The sequence below is a fragment of the Balaenoptera ricei genome, chromosome 4 (genome assembly GCF_028023285.1).
Source record: "Balaenoptera ricei isolate mBalRic1 chromosome 4, mBalRic1.hap2, whole genome shotgun sequence".
Taxonomy (NCBI): domain Eukaryota; kingdom Metazoa; phylum Chordata; class Mammalia; order Artiodactyla; family Balaenopteridae; genus Balaenoptera; species Balaenoptera ricei.
In genome coordinates this window covers 161,216,525-161,237,182 of record NC_082642.1, presented here as the reverse complement: position 1 = coordinate 161,237,182, position 20,658 = coordinate 161,216,525, and the positions used below count along the sequence as shown (strand labels likewise).

At 55.0% G+C, this 20,658-nt stretch overlaps 1 protein-coding gene across 14 annotated transcripts in view; it reads right to left on the bottom strand.

Annotated features, from left to right (window-relative positions):
* Positions 1–5,369: 5,369 nt before the first annotated feature.
* The window catches only part of PCBP3 (poly(rC) binding protein 3), a 213,490-nt gene continuing 198,201 nt past the window's right edge, over positions 5,370–20,658 (bottom strand). For 6 of the 14 annotated variants that reach the window (XM_059921739.1, XM_059921738.1, XM_059921744.1 and 3 more), the window contains 5 exons: positions 11,491–11,569; positions 10,998–11,057; positions 8,120–8,172; positions 7,150–7,319; positions 5,370–6,001 (listed from right to left, as the gene is read on the bottom strand). In XM_059921739.1, coding sequence (XP_059777722.1) covers positions 5,965–6,001; positions 7,150–7,319; positions 8,120–8,172; positions 10,998–11,057; positions 11,491–11,569 — 399 coding nt within the window. In that variant the 3' untranslated portion in view covers positions 5,370–5,964. Of the gene's footprint in view, positions 6,002–7,149; positions 7,320–8,119; positions 8,173–10,997; positions 11,058–11,490; positions 11,570–20,658 lie in introns of those variants that run through there. The other 8 variants (XM_059921741.1, XM_059921745.1, XM_059921750.1 and 5 more) reach the window with 4 other exon arrangements.

The window sequence follows — 20,658 nt, the reverse complement described above, 5'->3', positions numbered from 1 at the left end:
ATGCTCATCACGTTGTGCATTACAACCCTAGGACTTATTTATCTTATAACCGGAAGTTTGTACATTTTGACCACCTTCATCCAATCCCTCCTCCTCCCACCCTCACCTTTGGTAACCACAAACTTCATCTTTTTCTATGAGTTTGTTTTTGAGGTATAGTTGACCTAAAACACTATGTTAGTTCCTGTTACACAGCATAGTGATTCAAGATTTCTATACATTTCAAAATGATCACCATAATAAGTCTAATTCTGATCTGTCACCACCTAAAGGTATTCTGTAGGAATTGACTATATTCCCCACACTGCACATTTCATACCTGTGACTCATTTGTTTTGCAACTGGAAGTTTGTACCTCTTAATCTCCCTCACTATTTCTCTCCTCTGCCCACCTCCCTCCCCTCTGGCAACCACCTGTTTGTTCTCTGTGTCTATAACTCTGTTTCTGTTTTGTTATGTTTGTTCATTTGTTTTGTTTTATAGATTCCACATATAAGCAAAATTATACAGTATTTGTCTTTCTCTGTCTGACTTATTTCACTTAGCAAAATATCCTTTTGGCAAATGGCAAGATTTCATTCTTTTTTATGGCTGAGTAATATTCCATTATATATATACACACACACACACACACCCTCACCCACACACCACATCTTATTTATCCATTCATCTATTGATGACCACTTGGGTTTCTTCCATAACTTGACTATTGTAAATAATGCTGCAATAAACATTGGGGTGCATATATCTTTTCTAATTAGTGTTCTTTTTCTTTAGATAAATACCCAGGAGTTGAATTCCTGGATCATATGGATCATATTTAATTTTTAAAGGAATCTCCATACTGTTTTCCATAGTGGCTGCACCAATTTACATCCCTACCAACAGTGTAGGAGGGTTCCCTTTTCTTCACATTCTCACCCACACTTGATAGTTGTTGTATTTTTGATAATAGCCATTCTGACAGGTGTGAGGTGATATCTCATTGTGGCTTTTAAAAAAAAATCTCATTCTGGTTTTGATTTGCATTTCTCTGATGATTAGTGATGTTGAGCATCTTTTCATGTGTCTCTTGACCATCTACATGTCTTCTTTGGGAAAGTGTCTATTCAGATCCCTTGCCCGATTTTTAATTGGGTTGTTTGGTTTTTTGCTATTGAGTTGTATAAGTTCTTTGTATATTTTGGATATTAACCCCTTATTGGATATTTTGTTTGCAAATATCTTCTCCCCATCAGTAGGCAGTCTTTTCCTTTTGTTGATAGTTTTCTTTGTTGTGCACAAGCTTTTTAGTTTGATGTGGCCCCAATCCGTCTCTTTTTGCTTTTATTTCTCTTGCCTGAGGAGACATATCCAAAAAAAATTACTAAGACCGATATCAAGGCGCATACTGCCTATGTTTTCTTTTAGAATTTTTATGTTTTAAGTCTTACACTTAAGTCTTTAATCCATTTTGAGTCTATTTTTGTATATGGTGTAAGAAAGTGCTCCAACTTGATTCTTTTGCATGTATTGAATAGCTGTCCAGTTTTCCCAAGACCATTTATTGAAGAGGTTATCTTTTCTCCATTGTATATTCTTGCCTCCTTTGTCAAAGATTGATTGCCCATACAGGGTTTATTTCTGGGCTCTGTACTCTGTTCCATTGATCTATATCTCTTTTTGTGCCAGTGCCATACTGTTTTGATTACTGTAGCTTTGTAGTATAGTTTGAAATCAGGGCATGTGATACCTCCAGCTTTGTTCTTCTTTCTCAAGATTGTTTTGGCTATTTGGGGTCTTTCATGTTTCCATAGAGATTTCAGGATTATTTGTTCTAGTTCTGTGAAAAATGTCATTGGTATTTTGATAGGGATTGCACTGAATCTGTAGATATCTTTGGGCAGAATGGACATTTTAATAATGTTAATTCTTCCAATCCATGAACACAGTGTACCTTTCCATCTGTTTGTGCTGTCTTCTGAAATTCTTTTATTAGTGTCTTCTAGTTTTCCAAGTAGAGGTGTTGTTACATCCTTAGTTAGATTTATTCGTAGGTATTTTATTCTTTTTGATGTAATTGTAAATAGGATCGTTTCCTTAATTTCTTTTTCTGATAGTTTGTTGTTAGAATATAGAAATGCAACAAATTTCTGTATATTAATTTTGTATTCTGCAACATCACTGAATTTATTGATGAGCTCTGCTAGTTTTTTGGTGGCATCTTTAGGATTTTCTATGTATAGTATCATGTCATCTGCAAGCAGTGATAGTTTTACTTCTTCCTTTCCAATTTGGATTCCTTTTCTTTCTTTTTCTCATCTGATTGCTCTGGCTAGGACTTCCAATACCATGTTGAATAAAAGTGGTGAGATTGGGCATCCTCAAAATGTTCCTGATCTTAGAGGAAATGTTTTCATTTGAGTATGATGGTAGCTGTGGGTTTGTCATATATGGCTTTTATTATGTTGAGATATGTTCCCTCTATACCCACTTTGGTGAGGGTAATGAGGTTTCACCTTACACTGGTCAGAATGGCCATTATCAAAAAATTTAGAAACAATAAATGCTGGAAAGGGTGTGCTGAAAAGGGAACCCTCTTGCACTGTTGGTGGGAATGTAAATTGATACAGCCACTATGGAGAACAGTATGGAGGTTCCTTAAAAAACTAAAAATAGAGCTACCATATGACCTAGCAATCCCACTACTGGGCATATACTCTGAGAAAACCATAATTCAAAAAGAGTCATGTACCACAATGTTCATTGCAGCACTATTTACAATAGCCAGGACATGGAAGCAACCTAGCTGTCCATCGACAGACGAATGGGTAAAGAAGATGTGACACATATAAACAATGGAATATTACTCAGACATAAAAAGAAAAGAAATTGAGTTATTTGTAGTGAGGTGGATGGACCTAGAGTCTGTCATGCAGAGTAAAGTAAGTCAGAAAGAGAAAAACAAATACCAGATGCTAACACATATATATGGAATCTTAAAAAAAAAAAAATGGTACTGATGAACCTAGTTGCAGGGCAGGAATAAAGAGGTAGAAGTAGAGAATGGACTTGAGGACACGGGGAGGGGGAAGGGTAAGTTGGCACGAAGTGAGAGAGTGGCATTGACACACATACACTACCAAATGTAAAATAGCTAGCTAGTGGGAAGCAGCTGTATAGCACAGGGAGATCGGCTAGGTGCTTTGTGACCACCTAGAGGGGTGGGATAGGGAGGGTGGGATAGGGAGGGTGGGAGGGAGGCTCAAGAGGGAGGGGATACGGGGATATATGTATATGTATAGCTGATTCACTTTGTTGTACAACAGAAACTAACACAGCATTGTGAAGCAATTATACTCCAATAAAGATGTGTTAAAAAAAATGCCCATGGACTCTCAAAAAATGAATAAATAAAACTCAATAATAAGAGAACCAAATTAAGAAACGGGCAAAAGGTTTGAATAAACACCTCAGCAGAGAAGGATAGAGGGCAAACGAGCACATGAAAAGATGCTCAACATCATGTTATAAGGGAAATGATAATTAAAACCACAGTGAGTTGCCACCGCATACCCACTTGAATGGCTAATATTAAAAAGACTGAGCACCCCACATGCCGCTGCGGATGTGGAGCGACTGGAACTTCCCTGCAATGTGGAGAGAACATAAAATGGCACAGCCACTGTAGAAACCAGGTGAGCAGATTCTTAAGAGTTAAAGATACACCCGTCATGTGCCCCAGTCACTTCCCTGCTAGGTATTCGCCTCCAACAGAGACTTGTACACGCAGCTCACAGCAGTCGTATCTGTGGACACGGAAGGGTGGGCAGCTCCGAAGGGGCCCCGCTCCTCTGGGTGCCGGGCATCAGCCGGGGCTGGTGATGTGCCTGGCACATGAGCATCTCCTCTGGGCCCCACGGCGGGCCCCACGCCGGGTGGCACGAGTGAGGCCCCTCTTCCTGACTCTGGGGGCATCCCACGTGGCAACCTTGGGGTTCCTCCAATGGCGCCTGGCCTGCTGCTTCCCGGCCTCTCCCGCCTGGACCGTGGGGCTGGCATATCTCCACTGACACGTCCAGAACCGAGCACCTGTCTCCCCAACCCTCGTCCGCAGCCTCCCCGTTCATGGAGGGCAAACCGCCTTTCCCGGGCTCAGAGCAAGAGCTTTCGTTCGCGCGGCCTGGACCCTCTTTCTTCCACAGCACACTTTGGATCCAAAGGGAATCCTGCTCGTTTTTCCTTCGGAAGCCTCCAGAACCAAGGCACCTGGCTGAGCCCCACCTCTGTCAGTCCCACAGCCTCCAGGGCTCCCCTGGCCCCCATCACTCCTGTGCCCTCCTGCCCTTCTGCCCTCCTGCCCCAGCTCCAGCTGCTCCAGCCCCGGCCGCCCCTCCACCGGCTCTTCCCCTCCAGATGCGTGCGCAGCGGGGCCCGCACCTCAGCCCCCCCAGCCTGCACCTCCCGGGGCCCCACGGTGAACGCTGCACTTCCCACGTCCTCCTCACGGCTGGCTCTGCCCACGGCCGCTCTGGCTCTCTAAGGCACTTCCTCACCCTGCCTACCGGCCACCCGCCACCCCAAAGCTGACCGAGGTGCCCAGAGGGAGGCCCGCGTCCACCTCGTCCCCGCCACCTCCCGGGCCCTGAGTGAGGCCGGCACGTGGCCGGCGTGTCCGGTGGGTGCGTGAGTGAACCGCAGCCCTGAACCCTGGGCTTGCGGTGTGGCCGGTGCCGCTATGCTGTGCACCCAACCTCGACCAGGGGACTCCAGGGAGGGCGGGGGAGTGTGCCTGGGCGGCCCGAGCACCGGAGGCCTGGCCGGAGCCCGGGGAGCGGGGCAGATGAGGAGGGCCTCCTGCCAAGGGGCGGGCACCAGGGCAGGCCCTCCGGCCACGCGGACTCCCAGCGATGCGGGGAGGGTGGTGCCCCCTGCGGGGCTGTCCTGGCCTCACCTCCCGGCCGCCCACCTGCTCGGGGCCCGTGAGCCCGCATCTGACACGAGCAGGCAGAGCTGTCTGCCCCGGGCCCGGGCCTCCAGGGCTTCAGCGCCGAGAGGGGTACAGCGGGCTCCCGGGGTGAGCGCAGGCGAACTGAGCCGGGAGGAGGGCGCGTGCGGGCTCCCGCTGGGGAGCGCAGGGCCACCGTGCCCGGGGCGCGGCGGGGCAGCAGCCTTCCTCCCCGACGCTGGGCTGGGAATGGCATCGCTGCCCCCACGCAGTTTTGCAAAAGTAAAACCAGAAGAGTCGTGGAAGTCAGACAATGAGTTGTTTAAAGGTGGGAGAGGGTGGGAGCGCGATTTGGGTGAGAAGGAGCTGCTCCTTGGGCGGCAGGTGGCCGCACGAGCATCGGGGGGGTCTGAGTGCGGGGGGCACAGAGAGGAGCCAGAACCGAGGGGCAGCGCACAACGTTTATTGAGCTGGGACGCGGTGCGGAGGCGCCTCCGGCCGGTCCCCACTCTCAGCCCCGAAGACGCCCGGGGCCCAGCACCCCCGCTTCGCCCCGCACCCTGGGTCAGGACCCCGAGCCTTCCTTTCTCCTGCCCTCGGACAAAGGGAGACGTGCACCCTACCTGGCGCTGACCCGCGTGGCCACGGGAGCCGAGGCCGAGGGACCGGGGAGGGGCAGCTCCCTGCGGCCACAGCTCCTGGGGCTTGGAGGGGACGGCTGCCGGAAGCGCCGTCCAAACGTCAAACCAAGTCTTAAAACAGTTACACGGACACTAAGGAACAACGTTTCTAAAACGTCACAGATGCGAGTGGCCCCAAAGCATTTAAAATAATGAACACGGCATGCCAACGCGTGAGGAGATGGGCGTCAGTGAACTTTAAGCAGTGTCGGGGCGGAGCCGGGGGCTCACAGACACAGATAGAGCGCTGTGGGTGCATCTCTAGGGCACAGACACCTTCTGTAGTAAAGAAACCTCTATATCTGCAAGGGGGTGGGCGGTCTGCACAGGTGGCGAGCGGTGGGGACGTCGGCGGGGTTAGAGCGTGCCCATCCCGGTGACCTCGGACGTCAGCCTGGAAGAGACAAGGGCACAGGGCACAGGTCACCACGTCCTCACAGACGGAGGAGTCCTTAGAGCCTTGCCCCTCCCTCTTCATTGCCATGGACGGTCCTGGCTCACAGCGCAGTGGCCACTAGCTGAGGACCAGGGACCAGAGCCACGGGGCCTTCCTCCCCGGCCACAGGGGCCCGTGTACCTGTCACCACATGGTGGGGTGACGACAGCCACCAGGACAGGCCCAGGCTGCCACAACCGTTTCTGCGGCCACTGCCGGGAGGGGCATGGGAGTGACACTGCCGGGGAGAGGGACGCAGGGCCCTTGTGCCGCGCAGCTCTGGAGGCTTCCTGGGTGTGGTCGCCCTCAGCAGGGAGGCCGAGGGTGGGGCCCGCTATGCCCAGGAGCTCCGCCCTGGCTCTCGGGCCACAGGACCTCCATCTGCCCCAGCGCGTGACTTCAGACCCTTGCACGCTTCCCTGACAGCCGCCCACCAAGTGTCTGGGTAGGGGGGATCTTTACAACCACAGATGTGTGAGAGCAGAGAAACGCAGTGACCTGTTCCCTGAAACTACAGAGCCTTTTATGCTGACCTTCAATGACCCCAGACCCAGGCCTCTGCCGAGCAGAGAACGTGGGGTGGGCACAGGGCAGGTGCTGGCCAGGCCACCCCCAGCTTGTCCCCGTGGGCAGAAGGCCGGAGGTCCCAGGAAAGGCCAGTGAAGCAGCCCCTCCTCAGCTCCAAAGCCCAGGGACCTCCCAGGTGTGCGGAGCTGGCAGCACGGCTACGAGGCTGGCGGTGGCATCACAGGGCCCGGACCCTCCCACTGCACAGGGACAGGCAGGAGGCAGGCTGGCCCTCACACCTCCCTGTGGCTGTGAAGAGTGAGGCCCAGAGGCTTGGCTTCAGACGCCCTGAGTCCGTGTGGATGCTGGCCTCCCCACAGTTTGCTGCCTGAGGCGCCAACGCCTAGCGACTTGTCTGGGGCCGTGCGGGCACCACTGGAGGTGAAAGGTCAGGTGTGAGAGTGCAGAGGAGCGTGTGGGCCCGCGTCCACCTGGAGACTCTCTCCGTCACGCTCCACCCCCCGCGCCCCTGCACAGCCGGGAGAGAGAAGCCCCGGGAGGCAGCCCTGTGCAGGCCCAAGCGGGCTGGCCGGCCTCACCTGGCGTTGATGAGGTACTGGGCAAGGCTGATGTTGGCCGGGGTCCCCGTGATGGTGATCTGGCGCTCTGATGACCCCTCTGTGGCATTGGCGATTTTGATCTGAGCTCCAGACATCTGTCGAATTTCATTGATTTTGGTCCCCTGGCGTCCAATTATGCAGCCTATTAGCTGGAAGAAAGGACGGAGGAGCTTCTTAGAGGAGAATCCACCGCAGCCCGTGTGCGGTGCGGAGCCGCTGGGGAAGTTGCAGGAAGCGCTGCTTTGGGCCGCCCACCCCCAGCACATCACAGGCTCCAGAGGGAAGAGGCACGCCCAACCCCCTCCTGCTGGAGGACGGGAGCCGCGGGTGCCTGGCCTCTGCTTGGCCTCGACGGCAAGAAGTCCCGACAAATCAAGACACAGCGGTTATGCGGCCGCATCACCTGGCCCAGCGTCCTCTGTGGGCCCGAGGCCGTGTTAGCCCCTCTAGACCATGCCCTCGGGCTGGAGGGATGTATGTTTGAGTGGACACGGGAGCTGGAGAGGCGGTGTCCCCAGCCATCACCATGCCCCACCCAGGCAGCTTCCCCTCTAGGACACGTTCCCCACGCCTGCCCTGTTGTCTTGGTTTGGGGATCGGAGTCAACATTCTTAAGATAAACCAGGGATCCAGAGGATGGCTGGGAGATAACTGAGTGTGTGAGGGGAGTGTGTGAGGCCCTCCGAGGGCCCATGGGGCACTTCTGGGCCACCTACTCCCAGGGCTGACCCTGAACCAGGCAGGGCCTTCAAATGGGGGCAGCCAGGGCCCCCAGGCAGCTCCGGCATCTGAATTCCGAGTCAACCCTGAAGCGCCACCAGCTCCTTCCTTGGCTGGTATCTCGGGGGTGACATCACCCACCCCCATGGGCACTAAGCTGCTTAACCAGGGCGGGGGGGGGGGGGAGGGGCACACATGGGCTCAGGATGGGCGAGGCCGGCATACTCACATCATTGGGAATGGTGAGCTCATGAGTGCTGGCTGGGGGGCTGGCGTCCAGACCTGGGCACAGCGAGGGGAGACGGTTAGGCGGGCAGAAGGCTGCTCCCGCTGCACCCGGCGCTCGGCCCCGCTGGGCCGGCAGGCAGGCAGGGCCGGGGGCTGCCCAGGGGAGGGTCTGCACAGCTGGGGGCCGGGGCCTGTGAGCGCTCAGCCCCAAACTGCCACCGCCCTCCTGACCCCAGCGTCTCTCGAACAAGGAAAAGGAACCCAGCAGGATGCAGGTTCACTTTTTCGTTCTGGGCATGACATGATGTCACTTGTCTGCTGTGTTGTGCAGTCTCTCGAGACACCCTTCACAGACACCCCGGTGGCTCTGCCTGGCGCCCCGGGTACGGGCCGCACTGGTCACGCCAGTCCTGGGTGCCCACCCTCCCTCCCCCAGACCCGACAGCAGGCCTCCTCGGCTGCGCCTGTTCCCTCCCACGCTCTGCGGCCCCCGCCCCCGGGCAGCGCTTCCGGTGGCGGGCAGGGAGCCCCAAGAGCCAGGCATGGGAGGCCGTGCCTTTCCACAGGGCGTCCTGGGCTGAGACCCAGGCCCAGCTCATCACACGCCCAGCTTCTGTCTTCACAAATGTCAGCTCAGCACCCACCAAATCAGAGCCAGCCTCTCAGGGTTCAAGGACAAGATCCACACTTACTTTGGAAACAGTGACCACAAAACGCAGGGGGCTGTGAGGGGCCCAGAAGGGAGGGAGGGTCTGCCCTCGCGGGTGAATGCCGGGGCAGACACACTCCTGTGTACGAGGTGCTTCCATCCCGTCAGGAGGCGTCTCAAACTCAAAACCCACAGCCGAGACCCTGCTCTTCCTGCCCCGGACCCGTGTGTCCCAGTGTCGTGGGGCCCGCAGCTCAGCCCAGACCCGGAGCCCCCAGCTCCACCCGCCTTCCCCGTGGCACACTATCGCAGGCCCGGCTCACGCACCTTCGGAATATTCCGGAACCTGAGCCCTCTTCCCACGCCACGCTCCTCCCTCCCTGGCCCCTGCCCCTCAGGCTAATCCCCGCAAGGCCCCGAGGGGTCCCAAGAAAGGCGACTGTCCGGCCCCCGGCCCCACAGGCACCCTCCTCCACAGCATGTGTGTCCCCGGAACCAGATGTGCCGTGGCCATTGGTGTCGAGGACACAGGGACCCGATGAGACCGGGCCTGTTCTGGGGCCCGCGGCGCACGGGGCTCAGCTATGCTGAACGAACTAACTCACCCCAGACCATCCATCATTTTTCTGTTACGCAGCTAAACCTGGAGTTTCTGTTCTTTATCTCTTTTCATAAAGGTATTATCAATAGTTACTTAGTTGTTCAACCATCTATATACATTCAATCTTTAGTGACACTTAAAATGTCACTTAAGAGATTTCCTTGGTCCCAAGTCCCGTGCGGTGCCTCCTGGTTTGGGTGACACAAGCTGGGGGTCACAGCCGTTCACCTAGCTTATGACTTTTCATCAAGGGGACTTTCTTTCAAAAGGTGCCGAAGTCAAACCCAGCGGTGAGCTTCCCTCTCATGAATCGTGAACGCTGCTTCCCCAACACAAACCCCAGCTGCCTGGGAAGCGGCGTGGCGTGGCCTTCAGGGTGAGGACGACCAGCAGACACCTCTCGTCACCGCCCAGCCTCCCTGACCCGCGGCCGTGGCGGGAGCGTGCGCGTGCGTGTGCAAGTGCGGTGTGTGAGCGCTCTGGGTCCACGGGGCCTTGGAGAGGGAGGTCGTCACAGGGGCATGTGAACACGGGTCCCACGTCCCCGAGGCCGTGCTGGGAGGGCCGTGTCGGGGTGGGGTGGGGGCCGTGTGTCCCGGGTAAGCCCGGCGCTTGGAGTCCCCAGGTCGTCTCCTGGAGACGATGGCTGGGCAATTATCTGCAATCACGTTATAAACTGTACAGACACCCAAACATGTGTTATCGCCAGACACACAACTTTGTAAAGGTTGGTATCCAGTTCCATAATCAGAAACATTCTATAAATGTTCTACTCTAGTTTTCACTCATTCAGTTCTGCACTAACTTAATTAAAGGCTGCACTGAGAAGAAACCCACAGTGAGAGCATGGAGCACCAGAGCTGGGGTCCCAGCTGGAGAGACGCCTCCTGAGCCCCGTGGCCTCAGCTGGGCCCACGTGGTCCTGAGGGATGGGTGAGGGGCGGACGCACCCTGAGGCCCGGAACACGCCAGCGGGGGTGACAGCTACGACCCCTGCCAACAGTCCTCTCCCGCATTTCCCCTTCAGCCGGCACTCGCTCTTCTGCTCTGACCCAGGCTTTCACGAGGCCCGTGTGGTGGGGATGGGAGCATGGGGGGCACCTCCCTCCCAGGGAACCTGGCAGGTCCGGGCCACATGCCTCCAGTGGCTTTGCTCCCCAACGGCCTGTCAGCGGGCCGCGACCACTGCTCCAAGCCTGGGTGACAGGACCTGCGGATCCACGCCCTGCCCCGCCCTGTCCGGGGAGCGTTTTAGTGCAAATCCAGCCCACAGTGATCTCATCTCCCACGAAACACATTTCTGGAAGGCACACAGCATGGTCAACCCTTCACTCCAGGCCCCCACACGCTGTGCCACTGGGAGAATGAGCGACACACAGGCGGGGCCTCTGGATGACAGGGCAGCTGTGCCCCGAGCCCAGTCAGAGCCGACCCACCACGCTCCCAGCAGGAACGGGGCGGAAGCTGGGAGCCGCGTGTGCAGACCTGGGGCCAGCCACTTGGGCCCCGGCCCTGGGTGGCGCCGGCGTCCCTTCCCCGAGGCGCTTGGCCAGCAGGCCCCTCGCCCCCTCCTCCCGCCAGGTCCCTTCCTGGCCTGCTTGCTCTCCCTTTAGCGTGGTTTTCTTTTACCTGACGACTGGCCCATCAGATTTTGAGCTTCTTCGGAGGAGTGTAAAGGCAGCTTTTCTCCTGGAGAGCAAAGAAGAGACAGATTTAATGTTTTGCCCTCAAGGAGAGAAGCAAGGTCACTTCAACTAGGGAAGCTCAAAGTCTGACTGGTGTGCCGCTCCGAGCTACGGGGGCGCCGTCCCGGGCGAGCCGCCCTGCGGGTGCACCACCTCCTGCAGGAGGGCCCCCCCGACGGCCGGTGGGCAGCACAGAGCAGGGTGGACCCTCGGGGGGGGTGTCTCCTTCAGGAAGGCCATCTGTAGGGTGACTGCCCCGTCACGGAGACGCACAGAGATACCCCCGCCCACCCGCGGCAGCGTGCACAGCGCCGCGTCCCTGGCCCTCACTCCAGAGCTGCGCTTGGTCCGCTCACTGCCCTGAACACAGACCGCTCGGAAAGAGAAAGGCCCCAGGTGAGAAGAGAGGAGGTCAGAAAGGGCGGCTGGGTACGTACCGGGGAAAGCGGGGTTGGTCTGTCCGAGGGGAGGAAAGGGGGTTTGCTGCATGGCCAGCTGGTGGAGCTTGGTCAACTGCTGGGGTAGGAGGGACACGAGAGCTAAGAAGGTTATTGTCATTGAGTACAAGTCACACCAAATTAAAAACGCGTAACGGAAGTCTGCACAGATAGATAGAAAGGGGGCCATGCGACACATGGCAGACGCAGCAGCACGCAAGGACTTGGCCTGGGATAACCAATGGGCCGCGGTTGGTTGGCAGGCACATTGAGTCCTTCCCCCCCTCGGCCCCTGGCCAGGCGGGCCCCCGGGCTCCACGGGGAGGGTCTAGAGCCACAGAGCAGGACCCGCTGGGCCCCAAGTGCCTCAACGTCACGCTGTCACTCGTGGGACCCACTCACGTCGGTGGGTTGGCTTCCTTCTGCAAACCTGGGCCTGGCCCACTCCACGGCCGGCATCCTCCCCCGCAGGCCCTCGCTCTACCCATGGGGTGACTTGGAGGGGCCACCTGTGGGGCCCACCGCCCGCCCCCTGCGGCCTCCAGGATTACAGGAAGCAGTGCTGGAAGGCTCCGCTAAGGGAGCTGCAAGGGCCGCCAAGAGGGTGCAGGGCTCCTACGGGGGGGTCCCACACCTATACCCCTTCCCCCCACCCCCTATGCCCCATCCGTTGTCACCTGTCCCTTGGCCCCCATCCCCCAGCCACTAGACATTGGTGGGGGTTTTGAAATGCAGTTTCTTTAGTTATTTTATCTGAGCTTCATTTCTTAAATAAACACTACAAATAACAGAAGATAAAGGTAAACGTGGTGCGCCTTGGCCACCTAATAGGGGCTGTCTGAATGCTGGGACCCCCCCGGCCTTGGAGACTTCCGGGCGCATCCTCAGCCCTGGCTCACCCACTGGCCCGGCCCACATCTTCAGCCGAGCGGAGGGAGGGCCAGGACATTCCAGGACGTGTACTCAACTCCCAACCTTCACAAAGGAAGCCCAGCCCGAATGCTTCCAGAGCCCGGAGGCCAGCATGGGGCCTCCACGGAGCCCCTGTGGCTAGCAGGTGTGGGCGCCCAGGGAGCGTCGAGGGCATCCCCAGGTGAGACGAGGGTCTGACCAGTCACCACGTGGGTCCCATTCTGCAGAACGTGTCGGGGGTGGGGGCAGGTCCGAGCGCTGGGATCTCCACGTCCCTGGCCTTCATGGGCGAGCCCTCGGGCGACAGAGGAGTGGGTATGCTGCTGGCCTCCCAGGGACCAGGCGCGCTCTCCTAACAAATGCCGAACACCCCTTCCCAGTACGTGGGGGATCACGGCTGCCCCAAGGGGGGCCCCTCCCGAGAGCCCGCCACCCCGTCCCGTGTCCGGCAGGTGCGGCCGTGGGACAGGGCTGGTGGCGCGCTGGCCGGCCAGTCCGGCCTCCTCCTGCATCCACAGGTCGGGGTCCAGGGGCCGAGCCGTGCCCAGACTGTGGCCTCCGCGCACACCTTCCCGTTACAACCTCCACTGTGCAGCCGCTGGGATGTGGGTGGGCTGTCGCTGCAGCCAAACTTCGGTGTCTCCTGGCCGCTTCTGTAGCATCTGCCAGCGCAGGGCTGTATCTTCCCTCCCTCCCTCCCTGGAAGCGGTAAGCCCACCGTAAAAGCAGCCCTCCCCCACCCCAGGCCTCTCCCCACGCTGGGGGTGGGCCTGCTCGGAGAGAACCGGCCTCATCCCAGATTCAGCTGTCATGCCTGGCAGCTCTGGGGAGGGGACGTGGTGACCTGGGGTCAGATTCAGCTCTGAGGGTCCCCAGTGAGTTGGGGCCGGGGGCTGACAGCACACCTGCTGCACGGCAGGTCTGCCCTGTGACTGACACCGCTGGGCTAAGCGTGGCCTGGGCAGACGTGCACAGAAGCCCCCTGAGAAAGGTGTCAGAAGAGCACACCCGGGAAACACCGCTATGGGGACACCAACCCAAGTCTTGGGGACAAGAGGTGTGAGGGGACCTGTACCTGCCAAGCCACGGGTGAGATGACCTGCAGGGAAGGCGCTGAAGGGTGGGAGACCCCGCTGCGCGGCTCGGGCACCCTAGCTCCTCTTTCCAGGGGCCCGTAAGAAAGGTGGCAAGGACCCATGGGCGTCGGGGCATGCGGGTGTGTGTGGGGGGCACCGACTGGGTCCTGTGACCCCGCCTCCCCTGAGCACATCGTCACCCCGAGTTATGGGGACACCGGGCGGGGTCTGCGCCCCGAGCCCACCCACACGGAGCGCTGGAACTGGGTCTAAGGTCTCCTCACAAGGAGGTAACACAGGTTCCTAGGATGGAGGAGGAAACCCCGTCTCTGGAGACAACAAACATCCAGTGGGCTGTCCAGAGCCCAGCCCAGGGCAGGCAGGCCACCTGCTCTGACCGTCACTGGGATTTCGTGCAGACACCGCACTGGTGCAAGAAGCGCCGCCTGGCGCGGGACTGGCGTCCTGGGGGCTCCAGCCCTTCACCCGGGGGCCGGGGGCCAGCGAGGAGCCCGAGGGGCGGCCCTGCGGCACCGGAAGGGCCTAAGGGGCCTTGGCCAGGCTGCTCCCTGCTCCTGGTCTGCGATGTCACCCCCGTCACATGCTTATGTGTCCGATGGCCGGGCTGGCATAGTCCCCATGAGGGCAGGGCCCTCTCCTATCTGTCCCTGAGTCTCCAAGAGTGCACTGCTGTTCATTGGTCAAGATGGCAGGGGAGAGCAGGGCTCTGGGGGCAGGAGAACTGGTCGGAGTCAGCTCCAGCATTGACCAGCTTTGTGGAGATGGGCACATCTGGTCTCCGTGGGCCTCGTGCCCCCGTCTGCAAGGCCCGGTGCCACGTGAGGGATGGGCAGGCTGAAGTGCTGCCCACGTGAGTTGGGGTGAATGAACATCGCAAACTAGCGGGGCATCCCCACCTGGCCACCCACAGCCCCTGCACCCGCGGGTGCTCCTCTGGTCCCTCCATCACCTGCTCACGGTTAAACGGATGAGCCCATTGGCCACGCGTGTTACGGGCACAGCCAGATAACCCGCGAGGTGGGCTCCGCTCACACCTGGCAAGTCTGGCACTCAGAAGTTCAGTGATTCAGGCCCTGACCTGTCCCACTGCAATGGATTTGCTGCTTTGTATGAAACAGTGGCCACACCAGCAAATAGATCCCCTCTCAGGCACCCACGAATATAAAGTGACATCTTGGGAAGGACTGACCGGACGGTGGGGCCTGGAGGAGCACCCGTCCCGCGAGTGGGTGGGCGATGGGTGTCAGCTGGCATCTCTCTGTCTTGGCTCTGCCCTTAACTTGGCCTCCATTTCTACATTTGTAAAGGAGGGAGCAGCACAAAGTGCTAAGGGCACTTCCCACTTTTTGAGATATTTCTGCCATAAAACAAAACAAAACAAAACAAGAGAATCAGACTTTCTAATCTGGCCAGTGCCTACAAACCACTGGGCGGGAAGACTGGAGGGGAGGGTGGAGGGCGGAGCCAGCGGGCAGGCGTCACGTCACGGACATTTCTCCATAATTGCCTTTTCCACTTAACTCTGCGTCAGAACATAAAACATAGACAAATACTCAACACGGACAAATACTGAAGTCAGAAGGATTCACAAGCATACAGCTCCACGAGTCAGCACCAGATGGACATGCCACGCACCGGCACTCACATCTAGGGACGCGCCACCTCGTGGTTTAGTCTGCAAGTCCTGTTTCCTCTTCTGTGAAATGCTTGTGTCTTTTGCCCATTTTGCTATTGGGTTGTTTTTCGCTGATTCACGTGAACTTATCTATTTCAGATACTAATCCTATTTCAGTTATATGTGCTGAAAAGATCTTTTCCCCACTCTCCTTATGGAGCCTTGAGAGAAACAGAATTTAAAAACTTTAATGTAGTTGAATTCATCACTATTTTCTTTATGGTTTGTGCTTCTGTTTTAGGAAATCCTTCCCTGATCTGTGAACTGAAAGATATTGTTTTCTTCTAAAAGTGTTAAATTTTTCTCTCTCGTGTTGAAGTTCTTGGTACATAAGGAGTGTTTTTTTTTTGTTTACGTTATAAAGACTATCCTATCAGATATTGTCTGCATAACTAGCTTGATGATTCTTGGCTTTTGCTCTTTCACGTAAAATTCAAAACAGCCTGCGGGGATTTTGTGTGCAATTGTACTGCATCCGTACCTCAACCTGGGAAGATCTTTGGTGTCGTTTCCAGGAGGATCGTGTGTCTCTCCATTCACTGTGGTCTTCTGGTCTTCTTTAACTTTCAATAACGACAAGATTTTTTTAAAAAATTCACCTTTTAATTATTGATTTCAATTTACTTGCTTTATGGGGAGAGAGTCATCTATCTGATTCCAATTTTTGAAAGATGGTGAGTCTTCTTTACGGTCTAGTGTGTGATCAAGCTTTGTAAACGTTTTCATGAATTCAGTAGCTGTGCTGGGGGAGTGTTCGGTGCACGTCGGTTAACTCGGGCTCACGTTGTACTGTCAGAATCTCTTTGTACTTGTCTACTTGGCCTTCATTGAAAGAGGTCTGTTAAGGTTTCACTGCAACATCTGTTAAATTCTCTTAATGGTTTGTTAATTTTTTCCTTTATATATGTTTGAGGCTATGTTTTAGGTGCAAACTTAAATTGTTTTATCTTCTAGTGAAGCATTTATCAATAAGTAATGACTAAGTAATTTCCTTTAAAGTTTTTTTTTTCCCCACTAACAATAATAATGGTGTATTGTGTCATTGGGTTAGTATTTTCCTAGAATAGGTTTTCTATTCTTTTAATTATTCTAGATCCTTATTCTTTAGGTGTGTCTCTTGAAAAAAAAAATGATTTTTTTTTTTGTTTTTGTTTGCTTGTCTCTTTGTTTAGCTTTTCTTAAAAAACTTTCTGATAGCCTTTGTTTTTTAACTGGAAAGTTTCTCCCGCTTTGATCACAATTACCCACAGATGTAGACTAATTTCTGTCATCTTATTTTAATTGCCCTGATCTTCAAGGGTTTATTTTCTTTTTTTTTCATTCCCTTTGTTTTGTACTGATTAATCTTTTCCTGTCACCCACTTTCCCCTCCGTACCTTTATGGAAGTTATGAAAGTGAACATGTTTCTGATAGTCACCACTTTGAAATTTTAACACGTACATTTAGTCTTAATTCAATATCTTTGCCTTCCTCCTGAACGATACAACGACCTACAGGATGTTTTAATCCCCTCAGCCACATCCTAATCTTACGTATGCGATTGGTGCCCATTTAGTTCTGTTATGTTAATCCCAGCAATTAGATAGCATTGATTTTGATTTTACAAAGTTTGTTTTCATTGACCCAAATGTTTAAATTTTAATGTAGTCAAAAATATCAATGTTTTCTTTATGATTTGTGCTTATGTTAAGGAAAGAAATGGTAGTTTTTTTTGCTCACCATTCTTTCTTGCATTTATAGTCTTCCTTCTGGGATCATTTTCCTTCTACTGACGGGCATCCCTTAGAAGGTCAGAGTTGTTTGTCTGAAAACATCTGTAACTTGGGAGATCCTCTGGAGGTTGAATTTTAGGTTGACAGTTGTTTTCTTTTATTTTGCCACCACAATTGCTCCTTTAGAATATTCCTTCTCTCTCTCCTCTTGGAAGATACACTTTTGGTCTTTGGTGTCATGTGGCTTTACTTGGACACGTCTAAAATGGATTTTGGTTGATCTAGTTGGGGATTTGTTGGGATTCCTGAATGTGAGGATTTTTTTGTTTATTGATTCTGAGAAATTCTCTGTGCTCATCTCTTAGAAGCTTCCCTCCCTCCATCCTATCCGTTAACCCTGGGACTTCAACTGGATCTGTGTTCTTCCTTCTCAGTCCTCCTTATCGGTGTTTCTCAGACTTTCCATGCAAACAAGTTACCCAGGGTCTTGTGAAAATGCAGATTCTGATTCTGGGAGGGGCGGGCTGAAGGCCCGGCCACTGAAGAGCTCAGCTCCGAGGAGAGGGTGTGCAATCCCGGGGAGAGGGGCGGGGGCAAGAGTTAACCTGCCCCTGTTTCCTGCTCTGCGGCAGGTGGGGCTGGGGCGCCTCCCCACCACTCCGAGCTGCGAAAGGAGAGGATTGAAGATCCTCCGATCTTGGAAGAACAAAGAGCCAGAGGTGCAGGCGTCAGCAGGGTGGCCGTGCAGGGCTCTCACTAGATGCTAGGAGCAGCCTCAATGGCACCTCCCTGCGGGCTCCCGGAGGGGGACACCGAGGAGGTGGGCGGGGAACGCACTCCATCCCTGGCTGTGTCCACTGTGAGCAGAGCCCCAGGGACCACCGTCCGCACGGGATCTAGCTGTGCGCTCCCACTGGTTTCTTCTACTTACTATGACTCACTCGCTTCCAGTTTCCCCACTGCTACCTCTCTAAGTAACGAGTTTCCCGGCTAACATGGCGCCCATCTACCCCCAGATACTCAACACCCTCTGCTGAGACCCAGCGTCGCGGGGACCGACAGCTCTGCTGCTCCTGGCCCCCAGCTCTGGCGAGGGCCCCTCGAAGCCCCATGTCCTCACCAGCCCAGGCTCCAAGGGAGGCCGCTGGCCCAGCTGGCTTCTGGTCTCGATTCTGCTCACTTCCAGCACCCCTTTAATGAGGGGATGCTAAGTAAGGGAGTGACTTGGAAACTTTGAAGAGTAGAAATAAGATTCACACGTGAGGGCATGCTTGACATTGACTGATTTCTCCCAGAAGAAACCAGTTTCTTCCCGGTGTAATCAGTACAGGGACAGAAAGAGTGGAGGTGGGAGAGAGCGGTGGTGGCCATGCTGTGTCTGTCCAGGCTTCGCATCTGCTCCTGCGTCCTGAGTTGTGGCCACCATGGTCCTTCCTTGTATCTGAAACTACACCCGACCCCTCGGGCAGGACACATGGGCGGCCGTCCTGGAGCATTCTGGCCGCCAGCCGTGACCAAGGCCTGCAGCTGTGACAGGCCCAGTCATCCAGCAGTCCTTGGCCTCTCCGAATGCCCAAGAGCTATGAGCTTCCAGAAGGATTCTGGTAAAACAAGGGCCGAGGCAGGCAAGAACCTGGAGGGAGACTGGTGAGGGTGGGGCCCTGATTCTTACGTAGGTTAAACCAGAAAGCAGGAAAAACTACACACATTTTAGCTCCAGATGAAGAAATGCTCAGCTCTAAGAAGTGTATTTTCTCAAAGTCTGTGCCTGGTTTAGGAAGGAATTAGCTGCTGAGATGACAGTGGGTTGTGTGTCAGCCACTGGGGTTGAAATATTCAAATGGTGTATTCAGTTACCTTATAAAATAAATTAGTACTTCCTGTAATTATTATATTTGCGTTCTAAGAAATGAAGCTTTTAAAAAATTCCTACTGAATATTAAGCTCAGATAAAACTGCCTTCCTGGCCATGGTCACTCGTCACCATTTAATTTTGTTTTGAACGATTCTTAGTGATGGTCCAAGTCTTCAAGTTTCCATTCCTGCAAGAAAAGCATTTATCAAAGTCCTGCTCTCTTGTCCTAACAGCTGCTCCATCACTCGTGCGGCTCTGGAGAACGCAGGGTCCTGCACAAAAGTGCTTTCACGATAAAAAACCAAGTGTTTCAAATCTCTGTCAAACTCAATGAGGCAACCATGTAATAGCTAGCTATAAATTAGTTTAAAATCCGAAAAAAACCTGAAACTACCCATTTTTAAGAGATACTGAGACAATCACATGGAAAGAGCAAAACAACCAATTGATATAAAAACCAATCAACCACACCAATCAAAGTCCCTCGGCCTCGCTAGGTGCGTGTGCTCTAGCCGAGGGAATTCAGACCAGGAGCTCCAGACCAGGAATTCAGGCCTGGAGCGCTGAGGCCTCGGGCAGCAGGGAAGCACAGGTCTGCCACGGGCTGCTGGTCTGAGCCTCATCTCAGACCTGCTCTGGGGTAAACCATCCCTCATGGCCCAGACCGCCGAGTGTGCTGAGTTCTGAGTCTGCTTTTGCACAGAAGCTTTTCCAAAGGCACAAGACCACCAGCCATGGGGAGTGAAGGCTGTGCCACCCTGTAAACCGGCTTCTCCTCTGATCTCCGTCACCCCATGCGGGCGCTCTATTGGGGCCCACGGAACCCACACGCCACAGTGCCCGTCCCGACCCCACCAGTGCTATGCTTGCTCACTCCACATGGGTGACGAGCCCCCTCCCCGGGTTCCAGCACCTGCCGTCCCCTGGGTCACAGCCAACTGTCGTCTGGGATGGGCAGGGCAGGCATCCCCCACGTGGCATCAGGACGGCCCCCAGACCCGTCTCCATCAGCTTTCTCTGACTTTTGATTCATGTGTGTTGCTTAATGCGGATTTTTTTAAAAAGGAAAAGCCGTTGGTTTTTCTTTTCTATTCAACAGAAACGTCCTGCAATGATAGTGGATTGAATCTCTGTACTTCCAATACATACATGTGCTCAGTGTCAGTGAATTCTTACAACTCTCCCTGCCCTGACTTTACGTCTTAAGGCGGCCGGCTCTTCACCTGCCAGTTCAAAAGCGCGAGCGTCTGCACAAGGTGGGCGGGCATTGCTGTCACCTGCGGTCCCTCTGCCTGGACAGAGCCCGCCCCCCACTGGCTCTCCGAGAGCAGCGCACGTGGACCCGCCTTCCCAGGACAGAGGACACTTCTCGGGTCGGACCTCAGCTTGCTGTGCCTGCGGCCGTGGCACACAAACCCACCCACCTCTTCCCTCTCTTCCCCGCACCCCGCTGCCCGGGCCAGCAGCGCAGACCTCGCGGCCCAGCCTATCTACAGCCCTGTGGCCTGCGGCCCCCCTGCAGTGTGCTCGGGGCGTCCAGTCCTCCAGCACCAACGCTGCGCTCAGCCTGGAACCCAGTCCGGAGCGGCCCCGGGCGTGGAGCGCGTCCCAACGCTAGACCAGAGCCTCGTCTGCCGCACGGGGTCCCGGCAGCCTGGATCTCGTGCATGCGTGAACCCTGCCCCGACCGGGACCTGAAAGGGAGCATGTAGCTTCTCCAGGTGTTCAAACGCCCATCCAAGGTATCCCGGCAGACCTGCTGATGGCACATCACCTGCCTGCTCAGGTGCCCACGGGGCCCAAGCTGTCCCCACCCACTAGGGCAGGCGCCGGGGACACAGCAGCCCGGTGGCCCCCGCCCGAGGCCCCATGTGCGTAGGAATAGCCGGACTGCAGCCACAATCAAAACAATTGGA